The 17,478-nt window shown below is 36.3% G+C and overlaps 1 protein-coding gene across 1 annotated transcript; it reads right to left on the bottom strand.

Moving 5' to 3' along the window:
• Nucleotides 1-12,712: 12,712 nt before the first annotated feature.
• On the bottom strand, nt 12,713-15,068 carry cyba (cytochrome b-245, alpha polypeptide). The gene is given in 6 exon segments (NM_200579.1): nt 12,713-13,363; nt 13,819-13,900; nt 14,028-14,111; nt 14,274-14,348; nt 14,465-14,534; nt 14,997-15,068. Coding segments are annotated over 6 exon segments (558 nt in total). The 5' UTR covers nt 15,055-15,068; the 3' UTR covers nt 12,713-13,174.
• Between the last annotated feature and the right edge of the window lie 2,410 nt (nt 15,069-17,478).

The raw sequence follows: 17,478 nt of genomic DNA, 5'->3' as shown, positions 1-17,478 counted from the left end.
GTGACTATTATATCTACAGTGGACACATGAACACTAAGGCTTTTAAAGACTTTTGTGAAATATGCTGCATGTATGAATTTTACTTTTTCTAAATGTTATTATTGAGACTGATCTGGTTCCATTACCATAAGAATAACAAGGTGGTGCTTGAGACCCTGGGAATTGGTTGAAATGTGAGTCTCACAAAAAACTAACACCTTTCTGAGTTAAAATTCGTTGTTGTAACTTGCAATTCTAAGATCGTAACAAGTGATGATTTAAAAAAAATTGTTTAAAATAGTAATGCAATAAATGACTGCAAAAAAATTATATATATTATAATCACATTACTTTTGTAATGCGTTACACCATGTCTTAACATGGGACAAAACAACACAATGTGACACAACAGAAACATTTAAATACCAGGCATTATTCTAAATGTCAGCCAAGGCATTGATCTTAATATCAGCCAATGAAATGGTAGGTTATAATCAAATTATCTTTTATATCTCCCTTGATTGCAACCAGTTGTCCTGTGCCTGCAGCTGAAAAACAACCCACAGCATGTTGCTGCCACCACCATGCTTTGTTGTTGGGACTGTTACGAGCAGTGCCTGTTTTTCTCCACACATACCACTTAGAAGGCCAAAATGTTCTATCTTGGTCTCATCAGACCAGAGAATCTCATTTCTCACTTTTCAAGCAAACTCCATGCAGTCTTTCATGTGTCTTGCTCTGTTCCTAATCTGGTCCGATCAGTATAATAAAACACAGCGGGACTTAAATGAAGGTGTAGAAACATCTCAGACGATCAGAAGAAATGGACAGCATCTGAGTTAAACATGAGTGTCACAGCATAGTTTTTTCTTTTTTCTGCAAAAGTGTCAACAATACTGTTTTTCTGTCATTATGGGGTGCTGTGTGTAAATTAAGGAAAAATACCTTAAATGTTTTTTGCAAATGGCTCCAATATAATAGAGTGAAAAATGTTAGGGGGTCTAAATACTTTCTGTACCTACTGTATTTATTCAATGACTGACTCACTGTTCTGACTTTCATTTTCAAACCATCCACACCATCTGCTAGTTATTATTTTTGAGGTCTGTAAAGAACTTTCTGCTTCTGCTTTCAGAAGTTTTTTTGAAAATTTTTTTGTGGGTTGCTGATGGTTTCACTTTCATCAGCATGCAACAAAACAGCTATAGCTCTACTTGAAGTTTGAATGAATTATCTATGCGAGGAGACAATATAAGAAACCTTTTAGCAATCTCAAAAGCATATTTACATTTTTGAATCCGCACAAACTTGAAGGTTTCACCCAAAAATGAAAAGTTTTATAAATTAAGTTTGAGATTTTTGGAACACAAATAGAAATATTTTAGATGAAATTGAAAATACAGAAATGGTCCAGAGAAGTTCATTCATTCATTCATTCATTCATTCATTTTCTTTTGGGCTTAGTCATGTTATTAATCAAGGGGCACCACAGCAGAATGAACCACCAACTTATCCAACATATATTTTACGCTGCGGATGCCCTTCCAGCTGCAACCCATCTCTGGGAAACATCCATACACACTCATGCTCATACACTATGGACAATTTAGCCTACCCAATTTACCTATACCGCATGTCTTTGGACTGTGGGTAAAACCCGAGCACCCCAAGGAAACCCACGCGAATGCAGGGAGAACATGCAAACTCCACACAGAAACGCCATCGCATCACCATCCAGAGATTTTTAAAGTTAAAAATAAAAAATTTCATGTGAGTTTTGTGGTTTAACTGTAATCATATGAAGCTTCGCATTTAAAAATAATTAATTTAAATGTTTTTAAAAAACAATCAGAAATATATTAACACCACTTAATCATGTAATCATGCATAATGCAAATTGTAATTGTAAATTATTAGTTAATCATTAACAAGTAACTTCAGTATTTCAAATAACTGAATTGTTTTTGTTATTAAAGAATATTATACAGATCTTGGGCGACAGGGTTTACAGTCATAAAAATTAACTCAACGCAGAAGACAACTTAGGATGTTGTTTGTCGGACAGATATTTTACTAATCCTTCTATCAGCCCAAATCAGAAAAAGTTGACAGTATGGAAGACATAAATAAAAAAAGTAGTGATTTCTAAATTTACTTTGGCTTTTATTTAATTGCAGACAATACAACAAACATTATTTAATGTGTTCCTCATGATTTTTATTTTATTATTATAATTTTTTGTTTATTTCAGAATAAACATGTATTCAATTTTGGTTCTTAATTCAAAAATTTAAATTGTAAAGCATTTACACTTTGTAATTTTGCCATTCCTTTTCACAACACTTGAAAATATCATTTAGGGACTAAAGACAATGATGAATTGTTTTAGGTGTAATTTTGTCCCATTCTTCCAGCAAACACATCTTAAGGCAGGTGTAACCCCATCGGTCCTACACCACCCCACCCGCTCCGAGCTGGTATCGAACTGGCGACCTTCCGCATGGGAGTCGGTTGCAAGGAGGTTAAAGACCATGGCCTCTAGTCTGTCGCTAGAGCACCTTTAGAGGTCAAAGGAGTGAGGTTTACCTGCACAGCACATACTACCTGGCCTCCGTTACACTCACCCCCCTGAACCTCACTCCCATTTGGGTCACAGCACCAATGTAACCCCGCCTGTCCTACACCACCCAACCCGCTCTGAGCTGGTATCGATCCGGCAGAAGAGAGTCAGGTACTCTACCAAGGAGGCTAAAGACCATGGCCTCTAGCGTCTGTTGCTAGAACACCTTTAGGGATCAGAGGAGTGAGGTTTACCTGCACATCACTTACTAGCTGGCCTCCGTTACACAGGCAACAGTAAGGGGGCTTCTTTGTCACTTTTTGCACATCAACATGCTCCACAGATTTTCTACTGGAAACAGGTCGGAACTGCTGACAGGCCAGTCAAGTACCTGTGTTATCTTCCTCCACTGCCAGGACTTTGTAATGTGTGCAGAATGCAGTTTTGCATGGTCTTGTTGAAATATGCATTGGCATCCCTGAAAAAAAAGAAGACAGCATATTGTGCTCCAAAATGTACTTTTCAGCATTAATGGTGCCATCACAGATGTGCAAGTTACCTTTGCCAAAGGCATTAACATATCCCCATACCATGACAGACCCTTGGTTTTGAACTTGTCTGGATGACACAACATTTATCATCTGACCACAGCACACGTTTCCACTGTGTGATGGCCCATCCAATATGCCTCTGAGCCCAGAGAAGTCAACGGTGTTCTTAAGACTGTTAGCATTGGCACAGTATAGTTTTACAGTTTTTCTTAGTTGTTTACACACAATTACTTTTTTTTTCTACAACATGTAACTGATGCACCAACCCCCTGAACCAATTCTGCTAAACTACAAGCACAATTCCTGCTTTACACTCAAATTGCAGGTTTACAACACACTTTTTTTCAAAACACAACACACAATTCTCTGCATTTTGCACATGCAGAAAATCTTTTGTTTTCACAAGAAACACACTGTCATTCACAATTGTAAAGTCAGTTGCCCTACTTAGCATACTAACTCATCAGATGAGTAAACACCTGTCACACAGAATTGCAATTTAAAAATCAGAGCTCATCTGGATCATAACTGGTTCACTGCCCACCCACAATTTTTAGTTGTTTATCTCCCTCCATATTCTCCATTCCTCAATCCTATTGAGGAATTGTTTTTCTGCCTGGAGATGGAAAGTGTATGACTGAAATCCACACACATGTAAACCCTTTCTCCAAGCTATAGCAGTTGATGCTTTTCATGGCTGGATTCACCATGCAAAGTGACATTTCCCCCACTGCTTGGCCAGACCAAAACAGAAAAACAGAGTATAGCTGTTTGTTTATATATATATATATATATATATATATATATATATATATATATATATATATATATATATATGTGTGTGTGTGTGTGTGTGTGTGTGTGTGTGTGTGTGTGTGTGTGTGTGTGTGTGTGTGTGTAACTTTGTGTGGGTTGAGATGAACACTGTGTACACTGTTTTTGTGGGGAAAATACAGTAAAATATATTTGGTATTTGTGTGTTTTGTATAAAAACAATATTTTGAAATATTTTACAATGCACTTATCTAGGCCTATGTACTGTCTGTAGTAAGTGTAACACTGAACAAAAAAGGCTGACAGTAAGTCACTATGATGAATGGAGAAGAAGTGGTCATAGTGTTTAACATTAAGCACATCAGTGTTCTACTGTTCTTATTATTGTCTATTGATGTGATGGTCTGTGTGTATCATTTGAAAACAAAATAACATTTTAAAAAGAAATCACATTGTTTTGAATGTAGAGTTTCATTTTGCAGGAGAATTGAAGAGTTTTGCCCAATGTGTGTGTGTGTTTTGTGATTTGTGTGTAGAGTTCTGACAACATGAGACCTGGATACAGAAAATGTGTGTAAACAATTGGAAAAAACTGTAACTGTCCTGTGTGGATGTGGATGATATCACTTATAGATGAATGATGATTCTTGATGCAGAATCACCTGAGGGATCGGATATCACAGATTTTCAGGTTAGGCTTGCGGCCCTTTCAGTTACTGAAATTCCTCCACGTTCCTTAAATATTTTAATTATGTTATGCACTGTTGAAGGTTAAATATGCCAATGTCTTTCTTTTTTTCATTGAGGAACATTGTTTTTAAACATTTAATTATTTTTTTCACGCATTTAATGGCAACTGGTGATCCTTGACTTATCTTTGCTCCTAAAAGACAAGACCTTTTTTGAATACTGCTTTTGTACCAAATCATAATTACAATCACCTTTTGACAACACCTGTTTCAACTCACATCATTATTTAACCAATTTACCTGATTACTAGCCTTAAATTGCTTCTGTCCCAACTTTTTTTTTGAATTTGTTGCAGGTCTGTATGACAGGAAAGGATGTATATCCTCCTGAGACCCCACCCATTGACATGTGTCCTTTATAGTGAACATTGCGTTTTCAAGAATTATCTTTGTATTTTTTAGCTACTCTGTCAAGTCCTGTACTGTTCAGAAGAAACCCTGGGCTTTCTAGTGATATGTAATTTGATTGGCTGGCATGCTAGGAACCACTTCCTGCACTGCATCCAAAATGGCAGACATACAAAAAAGCACATTTTATGGGAAAGAGAGAGGTATGTTAATAAATTTGTTTTGGATTAATATAATTTTTGAGTTCGGCTCTCTTTCAGACTAAACTGTTTCAGGAATTTTAATACAAATTTTAAAAATAGCTTTTATTTTTTTTTGTTACATTAATATTGGATTTATATCCCTTTACAGCCATATCCTGTACAGTTTTGTTGTCTGGGTGGTGGTCATTTCGAACTAAAACGGTCCTGTGGTCCACTACAGGGGACATGCTGTGAAATTAAAAATAAAAACAAAATGTAAAAACTTTAAATTGTAGATTTTTTTTTAACCCAAAGGATGTAGGAAATCACAGGAAAAAAAAGAAAAGAAAAAAATTCTTTGAGAAGACCAGACAAAATGTGAAATATGTTGTGTTCATTTTGTCTGCAATGAAATACAAGAAAAAGTAAATTTGGAAAACACTAATTTCTTTTTTTTTTTTTTATTAGTGTTTTCCATATTGTCCCAACTTTTTCTGCTTTGGGGTTGTAGATTTACAAAGGTCTCATCATCTCTGATGGTGTGAAATAACATTATCGGGAGCTTTCACACCTTTTCCCAACTTACACATAGGAGTCAAATTTAATGTAAGTTAATGTAACTGGGCAAGACTTAACCTTTGGGCCCTCATTACGACAATAACAGGGCTTTAATAAATTTAAATAGTGGAATTGTGTGGACTCTATGTATCAAAGTAGGCTACAGTGTAAGGTTCTAAATACAGAAAGCAATGTCTGGTAAAGGGAATAAGACTAACACCTGGTTTTGAAAACTAAAAGTATGAATCTGTAACTTGTGATAATACCAGCATTTCATACTTTTCTAAACTTTTCACATTTTTTTTCTTTTGCTAAGGCCAGGCTGCTATAGCCAAATATTTTGGTCACTCGTGCCCATGCCAAATGTTAGTTTCAATTGTGTCAGCATTGAAAATTTTGGGCGCAGGACAATATAAAACAACATGCATTGCTGTCTGTTGTGTCCTTCTTTACTGTCTTTCTCACATCCGAGGGAGTTGCAATGTGGAGAAGCCCCAAAGAAGAATACCACCTGGACTATTGCATTCCCAGAGTGACACATAGGGGTGGAGCACTGATGGTTTGGGGTGCAATATCATGGCATTCCCAAGGCCCGATACTTGTGCTAGATGTGAGCATCACTGCCAAGAACTGCCGAAACTTGAAGACCATGTGCACACAATGGTCCCCTGAAAGCAGGGACATATGTCGGGATAAAATTGCACCAATACACACATCAAGACTGCTGACAAAGGGGGTTGATGAACATAAAAGTGAAGTTGAACATCTCCCATGGCCTCCACAGTGATCAGATTTAAATAATATTGAGTCACTTTGGGGTGTTTTGGAGGAGCAAGCCATGAAACACTTTTCTTACATAGCATCACATATTGACCTGGTAACTATTCTGCAAGAAGAATGACTCCCCTCTGGCCACTGTGCAGGACTTGTATCTGACATTCCCAAGACAAAATGATGCTATTGGCAACAAAAGAAGGCCCTACACCATACTAATGTATTGTTATTGTCTGAAACCAGGCATTTCAGTTTTATTGTCCAACCCTTGGATCTAAAAGATAAAAACATAGATGTTTGGGCGGGCATCAAGGGCATGGCAGTTGAATCGTTCAGGTCATATCTGGGCGCCTGGTTTAAAATCAATATTGGGGTGAGACCAAAATCTGTGAAGTAGCACTCAACTGCTAGTGAAGTGATGACACATCAGTGTCTCATTATTCTTTACTGACTGAGTTCTTATCCTATGAGAAGACCCTACCTTCTAATTAAGACCTGCCAAGCTGGGAGACCGTGCACAGAACGAAGTAGGCATTTATAAAGGGTCATAGTTGTGTGTTTCTGTGGTGCATAGGGTTTGTTGCATGACTTTCACTGTGATGCTGTCATACTGATACAACCAAGCTGTTTGTGTGTAGTGTCGTAATTCGACTTCTTATCAATTAGAAATTGTCAGACCGGAGGTTTTGAATATCAGAAAATAGACTTTATTCTACATAATAAAGCCGAGAAAGAGCAGAGCAGACCCCAGAGCATTCTGAAGTCTCTCCTGGACAATTCCTTTCTCTGGTTCTCTCTTTCCAAAGTCTCTCCTGCTCCTTCTAAAGTCTCTGTGTTTTCTACAATCTTTATACAGGTTATTTGACACACCCCTATGTGTCTCATTTTAACTCTTAACCATTTTAGGATAGGTTTTTACTCTAGGTGGCCCTGTTATTCTTGGCTCTCAGCCAGCTTGCTATGGTCAGCGAGATGTCACAGGTCTATGTCATGTCAGCAACTGTTTTGAAACCAAAGTTCTCTCTCCATAGATGCAACTTATGCAAAAGGAACTAAGTGTTTACAAACATTGTCATGATAGGATAATAACTTGATAATATGTTACTCACTCTAAGCTTCATACAAGTATTTAACATGTCATAACATAATCAGTGCTTTACATATTCTGTTATTCTACTCAATCAGTTATTTTTCAGCATAGCCTTCTCCTAGTGTTGCTCCTGTGCAGACATACTCATCTTACACAGTATTTTTAACACATGCTGGCATGTTTGCTGCAAACACTCTACTCTTTAAGAAGAGAAAATGAACTGCTTTACACTTAGAAAATACTTCACACTGAGAGAATAGAAATCTTCAGTAGCAAGAGTTTTTGTCAGGAAAGCTATATGAGAATTGAAGAATGGTGGACTTTATCTTTTATTGGTTTGTTACCGCTTAGACAAATTGCCCATGTTTACAATTTTCCAGAATACTGGCAGGGGGTGAATGATTTAAATAGGTAGGGCAAGGGACCTGCTGCACTGCTGGATTCAGCAGAAGAGAAGTCCTCCACCTCAGCACCTTTCTTTGTGTGTGTGCGGGCGTGCGTGCGTGCGCACGTGTGTGTGGGTGTGGATTTAAATTTTAGGGAGAGTAAAATAGAATGTTAATGTGAAAAGTAGATCTTACAAGGTTTTTTTTTTTTTTAATATATAAATCTCCACATTATAGTATAGCAATGAGACCAGATGTTATAACCTGTTTTCTTTTAAAGACATTTACTGATGAGCTTTCTTTAAATGACAATGGAATATTAAAGTTAGCAGTATGGGCATTTTATTTAAACCTATTTTTTTAGGTTTTAAACTTATTTTTTTTAAACTTATTTTTTTTTAATTCTGAATTAACTCTTTAACTGCCTAACCATTGTTATAGATAACCTGCATATCTGTGTTGCATCAAGTAAGAAACAGGTATGTCTTGTATGTCAAGTTTTAAAGACATTTCCTTTTTGACGTAAGGCAACATGATGTCTTCAAGTACAGTATTGAGATGTTCAAAGTAATACATAAAACCTGGTAAATGATAAATAGGCCAAAGCCACACTGAGAAACATCCCAATTTCATGATCTTTGCGCCACCATATTTGTCTTCACAATAAACTGAGGCTTGAATTTGGGTTTTCTGACACAAACTGTAAAAAGAAATAGCTGTTTTAAATTTTTTTTTGTTGAATTGAAATAAACTTTTTATTACTTAAAAATACAAGCATAAATATAATAAATATAACTAAAAAGTATAATAAAAACAATTGACTTTTTGTTATATTTACAGTGTTAATGACCTCTAGATCTGAAAAGAACAATTTTATTCCCAATCCAGTGTACATAAAGTGACAAGTGTCAACACAAGATAAATATGAGGGAAAAAAAGACAATAAACATTAAACAGAGATGCAGTTAATCAAGAAATCTGGATGCTGAATTGTATGCACAGATTTGTCATAAATATCGGTTATATAGTGCTGTGTACAAATGTGAATGGAGAAAGTATTGCATTGTATATTGATATAAGGTGCTGTGTACAAGTGCGTATGAGAAAGTGTTGCACATGTTTATTGCACAGTTGGGGAATATTTAACTGTTCATAGGGTAGATAGCCCGAGGAAAGACACTTTTCCTGTTTCTGGCTTTTTTTGTGATTGGTGCCCTGAAGCGCCGACCAGACAGTAACAGTTCAAATAGGTCATAGTCTGGGTGCAAGGCATCCAGAGTGATTTTGCGCACCCTTTTACTCACTCTGGAAGAGTACACTCTGGAAGAGTACAGTTCTTGAAGTGTAGGAAGGTAGTGCCAGTGATTTGTTAAGCAGTCCGGACTATTCGCTGTCATCTACGGAGGTCAGTTTTGGTAGCTGAGCCGAACCAGACAGTTATTGAAGTGCAGGGGATGGATAGGAGGACAGCTAAGTAGAACGTACGAGCAGCTTCTGTGGCCGGTTTAACTTAACAGTACTCTGCTGGGGATTCTTCAAAATAGAGTCTCTGTGAATGTCCCACTTCAGATCCTGATAGATGGTGGTCCCCAGTAACCAGAATGACTCTACTGCAGCCACAGTGCTGTTCATGATGGTGAGTGGGGGGAGTGCAGGGGGTTTCTCCTAAAGTCTACTATGATCTCCACTGTTTTGAGTGTTTTCAGCTCCAGGTTGTTGTATCTGCACCATAAAGCCAGCCGCTCCACTTCCTGTCTGTATGCAGACTCGTCAGCGTTCCGGATGAGGCCGATAACAATAGTGTCGTTTGCAAACTTTAGGAGCTTGATGGAGGGGTCTTTTGCTGTGCAGTCGTTGGTGTCCAGGGAGAAAAGCAGTGGAGAGAGAACACATCCCTGGGGCACCAGTGCTGATGGTGCAGCTGTCGGATGTGATTTTGCCCATTCTGACTAGCTGTTGTCTATCTGTCAGAAAGCTGTTGATCCATTGACAGACAGAGTTAGGAACAGAGAGCTGGGTCAGTTTGTTCTCGAGCAATGACGGGACGATGGTGTTAAAGGCAGAGCTGAAGTCCACAAACAGGATTCTTGCATAGTTCCCTGGTTTGCCCAGATGTTGTAGGATATAATGCAGTCCCATGTTGACTGCATCATCCACAGACCTGTTTGCTCTTTAGGCAAACTGCAGGGGGTCCAGCACGGGTCCATTGATGTCCTTCAGATATGCTAGCACCAGTCTTTCGAATGACTTCATAGCCACAGATGTAAAGGCAACAGGTCTGTAGTATTTGAGTCCTGTGATCTTTGGCTTCTTCGGGATTGGGATGATAGTGGAGCGCTTAAAGCAGGATGGAACTTTGTGCTGTTGAAGATCTATGAGAAAACGGGAGCCAATTGGTCAACGCAGGTTCTCAGACAGGCTGGCGAAACACCGTCTTGGCCTGGTGCTGTCCTTTTCTGTTTACTGAAGATTTGATGCACATTATCCTCACTGATCTGAAGTGCACCCAGGTGTGTGAGGGGGCGGGGGGGTGAGATGGCTGGAGGTACTGTAATTAAGCATGGAACAACTTCAAATTTGTGCATGTGTTAGTTTGATCTAATGTTATACCTAAGATCTGAACTCTTCCTTAAAAATTGTATTTACTTGTGACCACAAAATAAATCTAACTTTATATTTATTCAATTTACTGTGTCAATGTTGCTTTGGACAGAACTGTGTGTATGTAAAGTGTGTCCACAGTCATATTGGAATGATAAAAACACAACAATTCTCTTTTTAAAAATATCCTGATGTTAAAATGTGACATAGGAGTGTAGTTTTCCATGTCCACCAAATTGATTGACTGCTGCATATTAACACGTCTCCATGGTAATGTGTATAATCATATCAGCAAGACAGGACGTGCGCAAAGCAACTGGGTTTAAAAGATCTGTTTATAAGTGGAAGATGTTTGGAACCACTAGGACACTTCCTAGAGCTGGCCGGCCATCGCTACGTTATCGGGGGGAGAAGGGCCTTAGTCAGGGAGGTGATCAATAACCCGATGGTCACTCTGTCTGAGCTCCAGCATTCTTCTGTGGAGAGAGGAGAATCTTACAGAGGGACAACCATCTGTGTAGTAATCCTGCCTGTATGGTAGAGGGATCAGACGGAAGCCACTCCATGCCTGGAATTTGCCAAAAGGTATGTAAAGGACTCTCAGACTCTAAGAAACAAAATTCTCTGGTCTGACGAGACTAAAATAGTACTCTTTGGAGTGAATGCCAGGTGTTACATTTGGAGAAAACCAGACATGGCTCATCACCAGGCTAATACCATCCCTACAGTAAAGCATGGTGGTGGCAGCATTATGCTGTTGGAATGTTTTTCAGCAGCAAGAACTTGAAGACTAGCCAGGAGAGAAGGAAAGATGAATGCAGGAATGAACAGATCCATCCTGAATGAAAACCTGCTTCAGAGTGCTCTTGACCTCAGACTGGGGTGACAGTTCATCTTCTTGCAGGACAATGACCCCAAAGCACAATGCCAAAATATCTGAGTGGCTTCACAACAACTCTATGAATGTCCTTGAGTGGCCCAGAGCCTAGACCTAAATCCTACTGAACATCTCTGGAGAGATCTGAAAATGAGTGTACACCGTCGCTTGCCATACAACAAAATGACAGGTGTCCTAAGCTTGTGGCATTATATTGTAAAAGACTTGAAGCTGTAACTGCTGCCAAAGGTGCATCAACAAAGTATTGAGCAAAGGCTGTGAATTCTTATGCACATGTGATTTTTCAAGTTTTTAATTTTTAATAAATTTGCAACATTTACAAAAAAAAACTTTTTTCATGTTTTCATTATGGGGTATTGTGTTTAGAAATAAATTAATTTAATCAATTAATTTTGAAATAAGGCTATAACATAAAAAAATGTGGAAAAAGTGAAGTGCTATGAATACTTTCAAGATGCACTGTAGCTGTAACAAATGAACAGTTATGTAACCGAGACTTTGCTAGCATATGAGGCTACACACCGATGTGTGGCAGATGCAGAGTAAAAGCCATTTTTCCCGATCAACAGTTACCATTCCTCCTTATACCCTGAGCAAAGCATTGTCAAACATGATTGAAAACCAACCCCCAAAACCAGCTAAACATGAAAGCAAAGTTGAGAAGATAAGTGGTGGAGAAGTACATTAACATACTCTTCTTAGGCCATGACTCAACAATAGTAAATAGATTGTATTGTAATAGTGTATTGTGTTCATATGCCCCATTAATGTATCCATTTCAAAAACTTAGCACAGTAATTGCAGTAATTGGGAGAGTACTGTATATAAATATGATGCAAAAATATATAAAACTTAAATAAATACATATAAATACTCATACAATTTTTAAAAAATCTAAATAGTAAAAAACTTTCAAGGATTTAAGATGCTGATGACCAATAACAATCCTGTGAAAAGGATCACAGCTCCGCATACTCACTAGATCAGGGGTACTGTTCCTGGAGATCTACCTTCCTGCAGAGTTTAGCTCCTACCCTGATCAAACACACCTGAACCAATTAATTACGACCTGAACAACACTTGATAATTACAGGCAGGTGTGTTTAATCAGGGTTGCAACTGACATCTGCAGGAAGGTAGATATCCAGGAAAAGGGTTGGCCACCTCTGCACTAGATGATGCTGCAACCTCATCCAGTGTTGCCGTTATTAATCCTCATTCAAGAACAAAAATCAAGATATCAGAATATATGAAAATCTGAATCAGATATTTTCCATTTATCTTTATTGTTTATATCTACTTGGTAGATGTCAGATGAAGTTTTTTTTGTTTGTTTTCATATAACATTTCAAACAAGTCATCGAGAGGACACAAAAGGAAATTAACTTCCTTGTTCCTTGTAACAAAACATTTTAAAACAGGCTTTCATCATTCATACATGACCATCTCATGATTTTGTTTTCTTTACTTTAAAAATCAGAGATAAATAAAATATTGTTTCTAGACAACAAAAAAAAAGACACAGAAAAAGGTTACACATATAACAAAAAAGTGGAACTAAAATGTGGCATTATTTTAGACACAACAAATGAGTGACATCCTAAGTTTTAAGACAATTATATCAGATGATAATGCAGTTTGTCTGTATAACTCATCATAAACATTCCATATTACTGTTACTTGTTGCCATCACCTCTTGAACTATTTACACTTTTAGGAAATCTTTATTCGTTGATGGTGACAGACATAGGATTGTCATATGCTGCAGCATCCAGGTTATCTGCTTTTTTACGTCGCAGTTCAGGGGGAGGTCTGGGAGGTGGGTTTTGAGGAGGTTCTTTGATGCTCTCCCCAAGACGTTTTTTTGTCTCTATGTGGAGTATAGGCTCCCAGTGCTCTCCATGAATAGCTGCCTATAATGCAAAAGTTCACAATCAAAAGCTAACCCTAATGTTAATACTCATAAACACCTATTTAGAAAAACATGGGAACATTTGTTGAAACAGCATTAAAATATCTGCTCTGTTTAATGCAAATGGAGAATGTAAATTAATTTTCAAAGAATGAGCATATGACAAATTGTGACATCAAGATTTTTTATGCTCTCTACACTTTTATTTGTTTCACAGAAGAAATGTGAGTTTCCAACAATCAGTGGTGAAATAATAAAAATTTCTTTAGGGTGAACTGCAACAGTTTAAAAGTGAAAAGGGGTTTTTGAAGAGGAAGTAAGTGTGCAGGAAGCAAACTAAGGTTTTAGTTCCCCAATCTTCATTTTGTTACAGTTACATTAATTGAGTCATGTTGTTTGCCTTATCTTCAGATAAATAAGCATTTATTTATTTTGCATTTATTTGGATGAACTTACAGAGAGGTAGATCAAACTTGCCATTCCTAGACACACACATCCCAAAACTGTGGCTAACATGAACCCTCCAGGGACACAGAGCCTGCAATGTAAATCACACACAAAGATAAGACACCAGCTTATACAGCAAAAAAAAAAAAAAAAATGTTTTCGAAATCATCTTAAACAAAAAAAGGGACATGCTTGACAAGGCGTGACTGACGACTTACGCAGCATGTAAGAAAGCTCTGACGTAATAGTTTCTGGTCAGGGGTCCAAAAGATTTTACACACACTGTAAAGCAGTACTGACCGCTGTAATTAAACATAAAAACTTTCTTTTAAGTAATGCATGGTTCACATAAGGAAGTTGTCACTATACAAATGACTCAGTGTTTTTTTTGGTTATGAATTGTTGGTGGTGTGTTGAAATCACCAGCCTGTACTTCCTGTAACTTGGCTTTCATCAACACTTACCTTCTCTCAATACTGGTGCCTTTGCCCCGTTTGCTGCGTGGATATTCAAGCAAACACACAAACACACCAGCAGCACTTTCACAGTTAAGGTCTCAATAAATAGACTGTGGTACTTTATTTTTTTAATAAGGCACTTTACTCACTGAAAGACCGAAAGAGCATAAACATTCAATCATAGCATGTAAGGATACATCCCAAAAGCTGCAAACTGCCAGCCTCTGAACTGACCAGCCACCCCAACGATTCCACCAGTCAGATAAACTTTAGGAAAAAAGATTTACACATTTCATTTACAAAGGCCTGTATTTGACCTAAAACTATATATATATATATATGTGTGTGTGTATATGTATATGTATATATATATATATATATATATATATATATATATATATATATATATATATATATATATATATATATATATATATAAAACATAATATTTTACAACTCAAAAATAATCAATTAAATATGATATTTTTGGTTTTAATAACATAATAATAAAGCTCAAGCAGCCTACCAAACCCCATATAACACTTTAAAAAATGTAACTGGTAGCCTACATAACAAGAACTTATGTTTAAACAACATTATATCCCCTATCTTCTTTTTAAAGCTCTATATTGTTTTAATTTAACTGTATTCACATATCACAATGTAACACAATTACTCGCTTAAATGTTCTTTAGAACCTAAATATGAAAAGTGTATTTGTGGACTTACTGAGTCCAGCAGCCAAAGCTTGCTCGTTGGCCCACATCGCCCACTCAATCTTCGCCATGATCACTTGAGTGCGTGCTGTCACTGGCAAATAAACTTTTTTTCCCAATTCATTTTTATAAAAGAAAAGTGGGTTGTGACCAGCGTAACAAACCCAACCCACTGTCACTTCCGCATTTGCTGTATTTTATGAAGAGAAATGAAAGTCCTAGAGCGGACGTATCGTGTGCTGTAAAAACCACAGGAGGCGGGACGATGGTAAAAAAAATAACATTCTCCCAATAAAAAAGAACATATGTGTTTGCATGTCGCGAGTTTATATCTATGTGTGTGTGTGTGTGTGTGTGTGTTAATGTGGGTGTTTATCCAGGGATCGAGTTAATACGTACGTATGTGCGTCGTGTGTATGAAAGTGTTTGCATCTATCATGTTTATGTACGCTCATATGCACATTCCACCGAATGGGTATCGTGTATTCAAATTTAACAAACAAACTGCATTTACAGGCAAATGTTTATCCAATCAATGATTTTATATATATATATATATATATATATATATATATATATATATATATATATATATAAAACACATTTACCCCTCTGATTAACTTGGAACATCCTTTTTTATTATTATGCAAGAAAGAACATTACAAAGATACATTATGAACAAAGAGATAAAAAGGGTTACATAAATAAAATTCCAGCAAATTATGGGCCTACAAGTTTCAATTATTTACACCAAAAAAAAAAGTTTTACATGCAATATAATAGTTTGAGTGTTTTAACGAGTTCACAGATAAATCAAAGTCCTTTCTGAATTAAAAAAAAGTTTTAACATTCATGAATGTAAAATTTATGAATGATTTTGACTGAGACTTCAACAGCTTTATTAGATAAAAATTTTTTTTTTTTTCTACAGAAGCCAAAACTGATCCCAATTTATGTCACCAAATATATTTTTCTAAAAACCTATGCAAGCAGGTAAAGAGATCCGAGATATATTAATAACCAAGCGAATAACTTTGTTTGACATATAACTGAGAAGAGTTTGGTCATCAAAAAGGTTTGTGTTGTCAAAAATAAAAGAATCTGAGGAACCATTGGCGCTAGATTTGACTAAAGGTATAACACAATCAGGGATTGCACCAAAATCTATGGCATTTGGGAGAACAGGAAAAGAAAATTAATCATATTTTTCATATGGAAAAGGGACACCACAGTCATCTAAGAGCTGACTAACTAAAAGTATATTTTTATTTAACCAGTTATTTAAAAAAAAAGAGATTTATTTTTATAATCCCAAATAAAATAGACACAAGGAGAAAAATTATAATTATATGTAAGGGACCAATATATTTAAGATAAACTTAATGGTATTTTAGAGATGTCAAAACTACAGTGCAACAAAAAAAATGTAAACCCCCAACTGAGCTAAAAATATAATTTGGAATGAAATTCCAACATGGCGTTGGATTGTTTAAAAGGTCTTTCATTTATTCATTTATTTTCTTGTCCGGGGTCGCCACAGCGAAATGAACCGCCAACTTATCCAGCAAGTTTTTACACAGCGGATGCCCTTCCAGCCGCAACCCATCACTGGGAAATAACTCACTAATAAAGTAAGTCTTTACTTCATTTTAAATAATTTTAATTTAAATAAATAAATAATTTTTACTCAAATCCTCCCATGGCCTGATCAGCTAGCATAACTTTTTTAATTAGGTGAGTTTTAAAGTTCCAAACAAAGTCTACTATAATTTTGTTCAGTATTTGACAGATTTCCACAGAAAAATCCAGTGATATAGCTGGATAGATAACCCAGGATAATCCATCTGCTTTTGAAAGTAATAAACTTGGAACATTCTTTAAGGTATTTCAACAAGAAGTTGCATCATCCAGAACTTTTAAAGGCAATAGAGAAACCAGGACTTTGGGAGAAGTGCGTTGCAGGCCAGATAAACTGCCAGGCCACCGGAAAATGTCCCCATGCGCCCTATGGCAATTGTGGCAGTTGCATTCTCAAGTGCATATATACCAATGCAAAAATTTGTTAATGTAAAATGATTTACTTGATCCTTTTAGATTTCAGTTACCATTATATATATATATATATATATATATATATATATATATATATATATATATATATATATATATATATGTAATACATATTTATATATATATATATATATATATATATATATATATATATATATATATATATATATATATATATATATATATATATATATATATACACACACACACACACTATATACACACACACTCACCAGCCACTGGTCATATATATATATATATATATATATATATATATATATATATATATATATATATATATATATACACACACACACACACACACACATACACTCACCAACCACTTTATTAGTTACACCTGTCCAACTGCTTTTTAATGGAAATTTCTAATCAGCCAACCACATGGCAGCAACTCAGTGCATTTA

Source organism: Danio rerio, chromosome 18 (assembly GCF_049306965.1).
Source record: "Danio rerio strain Tuebingen ecotype United States chromosome 18, GRCz12tu, whole genome shotgun sequence".
In the NCBI taxonomy this organism is placed as follows: domain Eukaryota; kingdom Metazoa; phylum Chordata; class Actinopteri; order Cypriniformes; family Danionidae; genus Danio; species Danio rerio.
The sequence above is the reverse complement of the archived record's forward strand: the minus strand, read 5'-3'. Positions and strand labels throughout refer to the sequence as shown.